This window comes from Ranitomeya imitator, chromosome 4 (assembly GCF_032444005.1).
Source record: "Ranitomeya imitator isolate aRanImi1 chromosome 4, aRanImi1.pri, whole genome shotgun sequence".
In the NCBI taxonomy this organism is placed as follows: Eukaryota; Metazoa; Chordata; class Amphibia; order Anura; family Dendrobatidae; genus Ranitomeya; species Ranitomeya imitator.
In genome coordinates, this window is record NC_091285.1 from 658,466,294 (window position 1) to 658,478,590 (window position 12,297).

Here is a 12,297-nt window from a genome sequence, read left to right on the forward strand (position 1 = left end):
TTTCAAGTCTTTTGCAGCCCCAAACTGGTTTACCTCCAGGATTGCCCTGTATTTAGCTCCATCCATCTTTCCATCAACTTTGACCAGCTTCCCTGTCTCTGCTGAAGAAAAGCCTTCCTATGGTATGATGCTGCCACCACCATGTTTGACATTGGGGGTGGTGTTTTCAGGGTGATGTGCAGTGCTACTTTTCTGCCACACATAGCATTTTGCATTTAGCCCCAAAAGTTCTACTTTAGTCTTGTCTGACTAGAGCACCTTCTTCCACATGTTAGCTGTGTCCCCTAGATGGCTTTTTGCATTCTGCAAATGGAACTTCTTATGGCTCGCTTACAAAAATGGTTTTCATCTTGCCACTCTTCAATAAAGGCCAGATCTGTGGAGTATTTGACTTGCAGTAGTAATGTGGACAGATTCTCCCACCTGAGCTGTGGATCTCTGCAGCTCCTCTAGAGTGACCATTGACCTATTGGCCGTTTCTCTAATTAGTGCTCTCCTTGATTGGGATATCAGCTTAGGTAGATGGCCATGTTTTGGTAGTCTTGAGGTTGTGCCATACTCCTTTCATTTTGGATTATGGATTTGACAGTGCTTTGTTAGATGTTCAGAGCGTAGGCTATTTTTTTTATCGTAAATAGAAAAAGTCTAGTTTTTATAAAATTATTTTTATTCACGAAAGTGTACATCACTAGAAATAATCATAAATATTATAGGGAATGAAAGGAAAGGTAGAGTGTGAATAAAATATAACTTTTAGATTAGATGAAAAGGTGATATTATTAAAATAGTGCAATGGCACTATGCACTCAGATTATCTGGGCGTATGAAGGACCACCACTGTGCAAAAAATAAGATCGATAAGTTATTTCACAGCAGTAATCCACTAGAGGGTCCCAGTCTGTAGTGACAGAGAATAGTAAATTGTACCTGCCTAAAAGGATTTGTAATCAATATTCATGAATACTATAAACGACCACAGATTTATTTAGGAGGAACAGAACCAGCTAGTATGATCTCATATGTATATTTATTTAGGAATCTTTGCCCCAGCTAAATTTTTTTCCTTCCCTATATTTTTTATCACCTAACCCTGCTTTGCTCTTCACAAGCAACTTTATCCCTGACCTGTCTGGTGTGCTCCTTAGTTTTCATAATGCTGTTTGATCACTAATATTCTTAAACAAAACTTTGAGGCCTTCGCAGAACAGATGTACTTATACTGGGAATAAATTACACATAGGTGGACTCAATTTACTAATTATCTGACTTCTGAAGGTAATTGGTCACTGAGGATTTTATTTAGGGTTATCAGACTACAGGGGACTGAATGCACATGCACGTCACAATTTTCAGATTTATATGTTTAAAATCTTTCGAGAACCATGTGTCATTACACTTCACAAGCACTTGCTTATTTGTGTTGGTATATCACATAAAATCCCAATAAAATGCATTTAAGTTTGTGGATGTTACATGAATAAATGTGGAAAAGTTCATGGGGTAAAGTGGTTGTCCATTCTTAGGGCTCAAGTCTGCAGTCACTTTATGTGACTGCAGATTTGTGAATCCTCACCTAACAAACAGGCAATCCCCACATGTGTTGTGGCTATCTAACATGCGCAAACCATGCAGCAGTGGGGACTCGAACATATTATTCGAGCAGGCTCAAGATACTCAGATAACACCCAAGCATTCTCAGATAACACATTTTCCGAGAATGTTCGCTCATCACAATGTGTGCGCTGTCAGGTTTCTCCAGTACCGGGAGCAGGTGAGTGTATGACTGCCAGTATGCTACTTGCATACATGCGACCACATGCGCAGTAGACGTGCATGGCCTCTCTCAATACAAGTGAATTGAGAAAGACTGGACACGTGTAGTCGGAATGTGGTCGGGAGAATGTTTAATACTTGCTGTCACATGGCAGCCTGCTGGCGCTGTCCCTGGAGAATCCTCATAGTGTGCACTGTACACTCTCTGAAAATTCACAAGTCTGCAATCACATAGTGACTGCAGACTTGAGCCCCAAGAATTGACAACCCCTTTTAGTGAAAGGTGATCAACTTATTTTTACGTAAAAGATACAGTCAATGATAATTGAGTGAATTATCGCTGATTGTTTTCTCGCTGGATCTTTTACACTCAGACATGATCGAAGATAAGCCCGTAATATGGATAGTTGTACATATATGTACACTGAACAAATATATAAACACAGCACTTTTGTTTTTGAAGGCAATCCTCCATATGTACATCTTAGCATTTATTTAACACATTTTAAAACTCCATAGGTATGAGAAATTGTTAAAAATCGTTATTGCGCAAAAATATCTAATCAAGACTTAACCAGGTGCGTTATTCTTAAAAGAAAAATGTCATGATATTCTGACGAAAGTATAGTGGTTTATTGAGTTATCCACCATCGCAGCAAAAACATAAAAGGTAAATGAAACAATTATAAACAGAGTGTCCATGTGTAGATATCAGCGCTTCTCCTGTTACTCATCTTTCCAGGGTCCTGAATGGTAGAAGTCATCTGTCTGTGTGAAAGTCTGAAGTCATCATGGCATGGAGTAGCTAACAGCTGTTGTTCCTCGTGTCTTGTCTTATGTCCATGGAGAATGATGGTGAAGGAAGGGAGGTGACCGTCCCACGTGACAAAAGCCCCCCACACCCTCCTAAGAGACGTTTATATATGTTCAACACTGATCACGTGTCTTCTGTATATGGAGTTAACTTATACTCTGAGCTACATACACAGAAATAGCTTTTGATAGTGTCAGCAAGAAACCATGTGCTCGGTACAGAATAAAAATAAGAATAATTAATATTTAACAGAAATAATCAATAAAGTACTGGTGACAGGACCTACACGTGTCAACTATCTGTCTAAGGCCGGCGTCACACTAGCGTATTGCATCCGATGCGAGAGCATCGGATGCAATATGCTAATGACACTCGGCTCCTGCTCGCAGCAGAGCAGGAGCCGAGTCTCATGCGTCTGTGCTCCGATTCTCTCGCACAGGGAGGATCGGAGCACAGCTGCGGAGGAGGCGGAGAAATGAATTTCTCCATCTCCTCCATTGCTGGGGTCCGCTTATAACGCACATCACTCGTATGTTATCCGAGTGGTGTGCGCTGTCTCACTCGCACCCATAGCCTTATATGGGTGCGAGTGAGGCGAGATTTTTCCTCGGTCCGAGACAATCGCAGCATGCTGCGATTGTCTTGGACCGAGGAAAACGGCCGACAAAAAGTCGGCTGTTGGGAGCTGCCCCATATGTTAACATTGGTCCGAGTGCAATGCGATTTTTTATCGCATTGCACTCGGCCGTTTTAAACGCCAGTGTGACGCCGGCCTTACTCATGGAGCCCATGATTAAGGCCGGAGTCACACATGCGAGAAACACGTCCGTGTCTCGCATGTGAACAGCATGCTCTGGCGCCGGCACTTCCAAGTGGAGCGTGCGGCTCCATGTGTTGCTATGCGGCCGCACGCTCCGCTCCGAAGTGCCGGCGCCAGAGCTTGCTGTTCACATGCGAGACACGGACGTGTTTCTCGCATGTGTGACTCCGGTCTAAGGGTAAGTTCACACAGGACTTTTTTGCTGCGTATTTTTGCTGCGTTTTTTGTGCTAATTTTCAGCTGCTTTTTACAGTACCAGCAAAGCCTATGAGATTTCAGAAATCTCATGCACACACATTGGGTTTTTGTTTGATCACTATTTTCTGCTTTGCTGCGTTTTTTGGACATAGGGCATGTCACTTCTTTCAGCGTTTTTGCTGCGTTTTTGCAGCGTTTTTTCACCCATTGACTTGAATGGGTGATGGAAAAAACAATGCAAAAACGCAGCAAAAACGCATGTAGCATTATTTGCTGCATTTTTGGTGCAGAAAAATCATGGCCAGCAGGAAGTGATCTCACAGCCAAGAGCTTAGGGGTGTGGTTAGTGAGGTGTCCATAGTGACAGTGAGCCATTGTGAGGTGTCCTGATTGTGATCTATTGTGAGGGAGTTTCTGGTAGTGAGGTGTTAGCCATGTCTTGGTATAGGAGGATGAGCATTAATGTTTCCCAACTAATCATCTATAAGCAGCTGAAAATTAGCATAAAAAAACGCAGCAAAAATACTCAGCAAAAAGTCCTGTGTGAACTTACCCAAAAAACGCACCAAAAAACGCACCTAAATTAGCATAAAAAAACGCAGCTAAAAAGTCCTGTGTGAACTTACCCTAAGACAGATAGTCGAAACGCCTAGGTCCTGTCACCAGTACAAAAGTGTTGCATTTATATTTTTGTTCAGTGTACAACTAATATATAGGTGTGCTATAAAAAGTATAGAGATAGATATAAAAGAGAGATAACCAGAAACCTGTTAAAACACTCACGATCATGAGGTATTAGATGGTATTTGTATGCACAACTACCATGCTTTGGCTCATCCTTGGAAATATGTTTTGCTTACAGTTAAAAGTGAAGATGAGGATGGAAGTCATGGCAAGGGAAGCGATGAAGCGAAAGAACTTAAAAGATCGAAAAGGCCGAGAACAATCCTCACCACCCAGCAGCGCAGAGCTTTTAAGGCTTCATTTGAGGTGTCTTCCAAGCCTTGCAGAAAGGTACCCAACTACCCGCTCATAAGAAACCATCTCTAGGCAAACTATAATAGTACATAGTTAGAGTTATATCTATATGGTCTCCGTTTTCCATCCTCTGTTTTTACAGAATTTCAGTATGGCGTATTAGTCTCCTAGGCAAAAGCAGCTTGGACTTTATTTAATGATTTACATAAGTATATAATGATACCTTTACTAGCAGATGCTGGTTTTTACAGTCAGGGTATTCAGCGTATTCTGCTCGCTCAGAGTACATTTGTACCTGACAACTGCGTGCAACTCTCTTTAGGTTATGGCCAGATGATGCAGTCATGGTATGGTGGCTGTACGATGGAAAAATGACTACACAATTGTGAAACTAAATTGTGCTGCATTTGGCTATGGTGGTGAGCTTCTGGCTCTTCCCTTACTCTACATGTTATGGAGAAAAGGATTGGGCTCCACATCTTAATCATTGAATTCCAATTTTACAATCAGCCTTTTGCCCCCCGGGCATAACATCCAGTCCCTTGCCCCAAGTGTATAACATCCAGTCCCTCACCCCCGGGGTATAACATCCAGTCCCTCGCCCATGGGGTATAACATCCAGTCCCTTGCCCCAAGTGTATAACATCCAGTCCCTCGCCTCCGGGGTTTAACATCCAGTCCCTCACCTCCGGGGTATAACATCCAGTCCCTCGCCCATGGGGTATAACATCCAGTCCCTTGCCCCAAGTGTATAACATCCAGTCCCTCGCCTCCGGGGTATAACATCCAGTCCCTCGCCTCCGGGGTATAACATCCAGTCCCTCGCCCATGGGGTATAACATCCAGTCCCTCTCCCCAAGTGTATAATATCCAGTCCCTCGCCCCAAGTGTATAACATCCAGTCCCTCTCCCCAAGTGTATAATATCCAGTCCCTCGCCCCGGGGTATAACATCCAGTCCCTCACACCCAGTGTATAACATCCAGTCCCTCACCCCCAGTGTATAACATCCAGTCCCTCGCCTCCGGGGTATAGCATCCAGTCCCTCGCCCCCGGGGTATAACATCCAGTCCCTCACCCCCAGTGTATAACATCCAGTCCCTTGCCTCCGATGTATAACATCTGACCCCATCAACCCCAGTGTATAACTACCAGCCCCTTACCCATGGTGTATAACATCCGGCCCCGCCACCCCTGTGTACAACTTTCAGCACCATTGTGACCGGTGTAAATCCATCCAGCCCCATTGCCTCCAGTGTATAACTTTGGCCCCCTCGCACTGCTGTCTGCCTTTACTAACATGTGACAGAATGGCTGGTTGTAAAGAGCTCACTGATACCAGCGCGGTCCTGTAATAGGGGCCACCAGTGTAACAAGTCTGTTCATGACATTTCTTCCTTCTAAATCTTCCCAATTACCTATGAGTGTTATTATTGAGAAGTGGAAGGAGCCGCTGTAACTCAGCCATGAAGTGGAGACCCCATAATGTTACCGAGTGGGGTCACCCAGTGCTGAGGAGTGCTGACTCCATAACTGTCTAAACCTTCTTCAGCAAAGAGAAATCTCAATCAGTTCATCATAAAAAAAAACATTGTGGGCAATAATAAATAAATAATAATAATAATTGTATTTAAATAGCGCCAACATATTTCGCACCGCTTAAACAATCGTCACTTCCTTCTTTGTAGGAACAGTTCGGCGAAGGCCTTTTTCCGACTGTGCCCAGTCCACAAACAGGTCCACAAACATATGGTTGAGTAAGAGCACTGTGGGAAAACATGACCGGACGCACAGAGCCCCGACCTCAACCCCATCCAACATCTATGGGATAAACTAGAATGGAGATTGTGAGCCTGGCCCTCTCCCCAACATCAGTGTCTGACCTCACAAATGCTCTTTGTCGTAGAGACAAATTGTAAAATCCAAAAAGATATCTCCGGAGAGGGAACATATCACCCTCACTTTGATTAATTATAACTGATGAATGGTTCCAAAACCTCCATTGAAGTAGGACCTCTTGCTGTGAACCGGTAATTATGACAGGGGATCTGTTGAGAGGCAGCCACTAACTCTAGGATAGAGAGAGCATATAAGAAGAGGCGTTAGATGAACAATAAAATTACAATATTTTATTAGAAATAATTTAAAAGACAAACAATGTTAAAAAAGTGACAGGGTGATGAGCCAAAGAAAGTAAGTGGCACCACCAGATGGCAGGCGAGAGCAAGATGGCAAGATGTAATGCTACTAAACTACACAGTCAAAGATTGAAAATACACAAATAAGTACCAAAATAAATAAAACTTGCATCCAGAGACTAGAAAAAAAATCATATAGTATATTGACTATATTCCCATAACCCTCAACATTACGGCTAAAGTGCCTGTAATACACATTGAATAGAACACTGGAGCATAGATGTGAAAACCATAATATCGTACATTGATGTAATGAATGTAATAAGCATATTTTACCTCACCATGCGAAGGTGCCACCCCCCCTGACAATGGCACTTCGCTGAAACGCGCGTAGTGGAGTGGCACCATTGCATGGTGAGGTAAAATATGTTTATTGGTGTTGTGGTGGGATCTTCGCGATTCCCCCCGCTGTTATCCCTGACAAATTGGTGGCAGCGGTGGGATCTGTGTGATCTCTCTAGTGTTCTCCCTGACACTCTTGTGGATGGTTGGACAAAAAATTCCAAGAGACACCTCCAATATCTTGTAGCAAGCCTTCCTATAAGAGTGGGAGCTGTGACAGCTGTAGACGTGCTGACCATGACTTCCTATGGATTTTGAATGAGAGCTCGTTACAGCTCCTGTGGGTGAAATGTGGACGGGGCACATATTGTGTATGCTTACTTGGTGTTTCTCCTTGCAGGTGAGGGAGACACTGGCAGCAGAGACCGGTCTGACCGTGCGTGTTGTTCAGGTTTGGTTCCAAAACCAGAGAGCCAAGGTACAGATACAGGTCTTTACAAACTCTCTTTATCATTAAAGGGATTGTCTCCTCAGAAACAACGCCATTTATACTACAGTTCCTTTGGCAATCGGCTGACTACTACATATCAGCCACAAACAGAATTACATGGTGGTCACTTAGATGAAAAGTTTGTAATACATGGAAAACTTGAGTCCACTTTCACGAGGGTCTCTTTTACTATGGGGACCTATGTGTATACGCACTAATAGGTTATATGGACAGCGGTTGTCTTCATACCTGCTCCACCACTGGTGCAGTGACGTTAACAGGCCCAAATACTCTTATCAATGGTGCCAGTCGCATATTCTAATTAATAAATAAGTATGCAAGCCTCGGACTTATGTCAAGGTACAATCTTCACATTCCCAGTGAACGCCAGTACTAGTTTATGTCTTCCACCACCACTTCGTGATCACTTCCCTCCTTGGGTTACTTTTCTTTCTATGCCCTGAAGCAAGAAAGAGAAAGCGAGAATAGCCCGTAATTAAGACGCTCCCTGGGGACCAATTATCACCAAAGGCATTTAGTTTACCTACATGATTTATTCTTTCAGAAATGCATATACAACCAATTATAATAACATCATCAACCTGACTCTGAGTTTCGCCTTATGGTTTCTTCTGGGGGTATGATCTCATTACCCCATTTCTACTTTAGATAATGACCTTGTGGACTTTATTAGCCCATTGATTTTGATTATGACAGTGTGTTTACCCGGCTCTTACTTAATTTAGTCATATATACTGTAGATGAAGAAAATAGCCCGGAGGCAGCAACAACAGGACCATGAACAGTTGGCATCACAGCGTCTGGGCTCTGCTTGTGGGAATCACGGAAGTAGTAGACAGAGTAATGACGACAGTGAAGGTTAGTTGACCCATGATGATGACATTTTATGCTAGCCTCTCTTTTCAGAGTCTAGGGTGCTCAGCGTGTATTGACCAGGTGGTGCTACTATGCCAGATAAATAATAGGCTATTAAACATAGAAATCATGTTGCCCATTGGAACCAGATTCTAACTTTTATTTGCGTTGCATTTCTGTTTGCATCCTTCAGATGGCAGCAGTGGCTTAGAAGGCGTAATGATGCCATATTCTAGGTTACAACAGCAGTCACTCCTCCAAATAGACCAGAGTCTCTACAACACAGATCTCTACCGGCAAAGTCTTACTCCTCCTCAACTGCCTGGTGACCATTTACATCCATACGGTAAGTAAAGCTACAGATGCTTTCAAATCACAATGTATATTACCTTGCGGAGACCGACATGTCAAGGTGAGGAGACTTTTAAGCCTTGCAATGCTTCTCTGGGAAATATGCAAATTGTCTCTTCAGAGAGAAAGAGGACTATAGAACTCTAGCACCACCTTTTGGAAGTACCAATTTTTTTTTTGTATCTGCATACTCGTACTGACTTGAAAAATCATATTCCCATGTCAGTTTATCCATATATTGAACATGGTAAATAAAAGAAAAAAAAAGAGTAATATCACTTTTTTGTTGCAATTTCGTTGCCCTTGGATTTTTTTCCTATTTTCCGGTACACTATATGGTAAAATCAATGGTGTCATTGAAAAGTACAACTCGTCCCACAAGCCATCACGAGGCTATAAGGAGGTAAACATAAAAAAAAAGTTGTGGCTCTTAGAAAAATTGGAGTAAAAAATGAAATCCCAAAAGTGGAAAATCCCAAGGTCATGAAAAGGTTAGGCTGCCTTTTACACAGGAATCCAATAGGCGACATATATACCTGTGTGGTATACTTACTCTGCACTCACACCTGGCACTGATGATGAATGTAAACCAAAAGTGTGATAGGAATAGAGCCTTTGTAATAGTATGCAGGTACTGAGTGGGTCACCACGGAACAGACAGTCCAACAGTTGAGGGGTTTAATAACAGGAATCAGGTTCTCCTCGCAGGGAGGAAGCAGTAGAATGTAACTAACAATAAAACAGTGTAAAAATGTGGGCGTCAAACAGTGTAAGAGAATTAAGCAGGATTCCTTGAGAAAAAGAACACTTATCAGTCTGATGAGGACTTGCTTGAAGGGTTGTCTTCTCCAACGTAGGCGCCGAGAAACGGCGGCACTTCTCGTCTCTCAGTTGTCCGTGGGCTGATTAGTCTTTAGGAGCCCGCTGCCGGGGTTTTCGGGAGTTAATGTGATATGCACAGGCTCTGAGTCTTTAGCTTTTACAGCACAGCCTATCCCGGGAAAACGATGGTCAGTCTATTATTAAGTCTCTCACCAGGACAGGAATCAGGGGCTCTGCACTGATACCGTGGGTACCAGGGGTCACAGTCTCTGTACTAATACCGTGGGTACCAGGGGGTCACAGACTCTGCACGGGCCAATGTCTCTGCACGGGTCTCAAAGCGCCTCTCTCCAGTCACAGCAGAGTCCACTTTCATGTACTCACAAGATGCAGTCTTTCTGGGCAATCTCCTCTGACCGGGAGCTCTCTCTCTCCCGGAGCGCAGCTGCGCCCTGCTCTGACCGCTGCTCATGCTGCTTTGCTCCTTGCACGTGTGCCTTCCCCACTCTCAGCCCAGCTTCCTTCCTGTCCCAGTCTCTAAGTCTGCCCCCTGGGGAACCTCTAGCACAGTTCAATGGTTCCAGGCATAGAGCCGAGAAGGTAACCGCCCCCGGACTCTTCTTGTGCTTCACCTCCTTACACCTTAAAGAGATATTCAGGTTTAAATAATTCATTTTCTGATACATTTGTCTTTTTTAATAGATGCTGATAACGTTTTTCATGATATGGACAGTGATAGTCTCAATTATCTAAATGGATCTTTACTGACGTCATCTGATGGAAGCAACCTACAGGCCCGAGCAGGACCCATCGATCGTCTCTACTCCATGCAGAACTCTTATTTTGCCTCTTGACCACCGCATGTAATATGTAACTGTCACGGTCAGTTGCACATTTTCACCAAGGTGGTAATCATCCAATCTACATCCAAAATATCAGGACCTAAAAATCTCATCTATGGAGTTATGGATTGAGAAATTCAGATGACCCCAAAGGTTATAAAATCCATAGTATCTACAGTACCTGTGTAATTCATAAGAATACATTCCTTCTTCTGACAGTTTTCTTTGGCATGCAACTGTTATTCCAAAGTTCTTGTGCACATTTCAATAACTATAAGACAATGAATGAGGAAAAGATGAAGATCTACGGCTGAAAATCGGGTTGAATAAAGTAAAGGTTGTGGTTGTCTGGAGTTGTATTTTTCCTAATTGAATATTTTAACAATTAAATTTCATCTGATTGATGGCAAATTACGAGACTATACTGGGCCGATTCAAGATTTTTTTGCTGCCAGAAGCGAAAATTGAAATAACATAATTAAGTATACTGACACCCCCCAATATACCATTTTAGCCCTCACACAACCCTCTATATACCATATGAGCCCCCACATAACTGTTCTATATTTAGAATGAGCCCCCATATACAGTATGAGCCCCCCACATATACACCTATATACATTATCAGCCCCCACATAGCCTACAATATAAAGTATGAGCCCTCACATAGACCCTGTATACAGTCTAAGCCCTCACATAACCTCCGTATATACAGAATGAGCCCCCACATTGCCCCCATATACAGTATGAGCCTCTACATAGTCCCCTATATACAGTATCAGCCCCATATATCCCCTATATATTGTAAGAGCCCTCACATAACCTCCCTATATATATATATATATATATATATACAATATTAGCCTTAACATAGCCTCTTAAATACAGTATGAGCCCCCACATAGCCCCTCTGTAAGCAGGCACACATTCCATACACATTTACACGTTTAAGAAAAACACATACTCACCTCTGGTCTTCCCAAAAAATGGGAAGAAAATAAGTCAGCTCACCAATCCCTCAACAGTGCAATGATGTCCACGCACGGAGCCGCCTTGGTCAAGGGCGTAGTCCAGAGCCAGCAATGAAAAAGAAAAAATAATCTCCAGCATGGATCTTCTAAAAAGTCAATTTATTGGAAACACTTTAAAATGCAAACATTTGCAAAAAAGAGATGGGGGTCCCATGTGGTCAACGCCGACGCGTTTCGACCATCAGGGACCCCCATCTCTTTTTTGCAAATGTTTGCATTTTAAATTGTTTCCAATAAATTGACTTTTTAGAAGATCCATGTTGGAGATTATTTTTTCTTTTTAACGCAGACACTGTCGGCAGTGATTTGGGCTACTTTCACATCAGTGATTTTTGCCATTCATGGCAGATTCGGCGGTTTTTCTGCACCTGCGGATCACTTAAGGCAACACGGCGTTCGGCCTCATTCATTCCCTATGGGACTTGCGGACATGTGCGGCACTTGCGGTTTTGCTGCAATCCGGCAAATGCGGTACTTGCAGCAGCGGGAAAAAAAACACTGCTAGCAGTAGTTTTTTGTCTCATCGTAAGTGCCGCACATGTCCGCAAGTAGCCATCACTACCTGTCCCTGCACCTTGCTAGCTCATCCCTAACCATCCCTCCCTGACCTAAAACTACACTATAAAGCTTTAGAAAAACAATTACCTGACATATTCCTATGATAATGAGGGCTCCAGGCTATGGTGTAAGTGCATTGTTTCCCTACGGAAGACTTCAGGAAGACGGCCGCCACAGGCGGCGCATGCGCAGACTGAGATCGCATCTGGACCAAGATCATAATCTCCACATGCGCCGCCTCCATTGGCCCACAGCTTCAGAAATA

General features: G+C 43.2%; 1 protein-coding gene across 1 annotated transcript in view; it reads left to right on the top strand.

The window, feature by feature from the left end:
* Positions 1-10,863, top strand: part of LOC138677149 (LIM homeobox transcription factor 1-alpha-like) — a 102,030-nt gene extending 91,167 nt beyond the window's left edge. Inside the window, exons 5-9 of the mRNA XM_069767058.1 lie at positions 4,468-4,619; positions 7,463-7,540; positions 8,314-8,431; positions 8,622-8,774; positions 10,304-10,863. Coding sequence (XP_069623159.1) covers positions 4,468-4,619; positions 7,463-7,540; positions 8,314-8,431; positions 8,622-8,774; positions 10,304-10,455 — 653 coding nt within the window. The 3' untranslated portion in view covers positions 10,456-10,863. The remainder of the gene's footprint in view (positions 1-4,467; positions 4,620-7,462; positions 7,541-8,313; positions 8,432-8,621; positions 8,775-10,303) is intronic.
* The last annotated feature ends 1,434 nt before the right edge of the window (positions 10,864-12,297 follow it).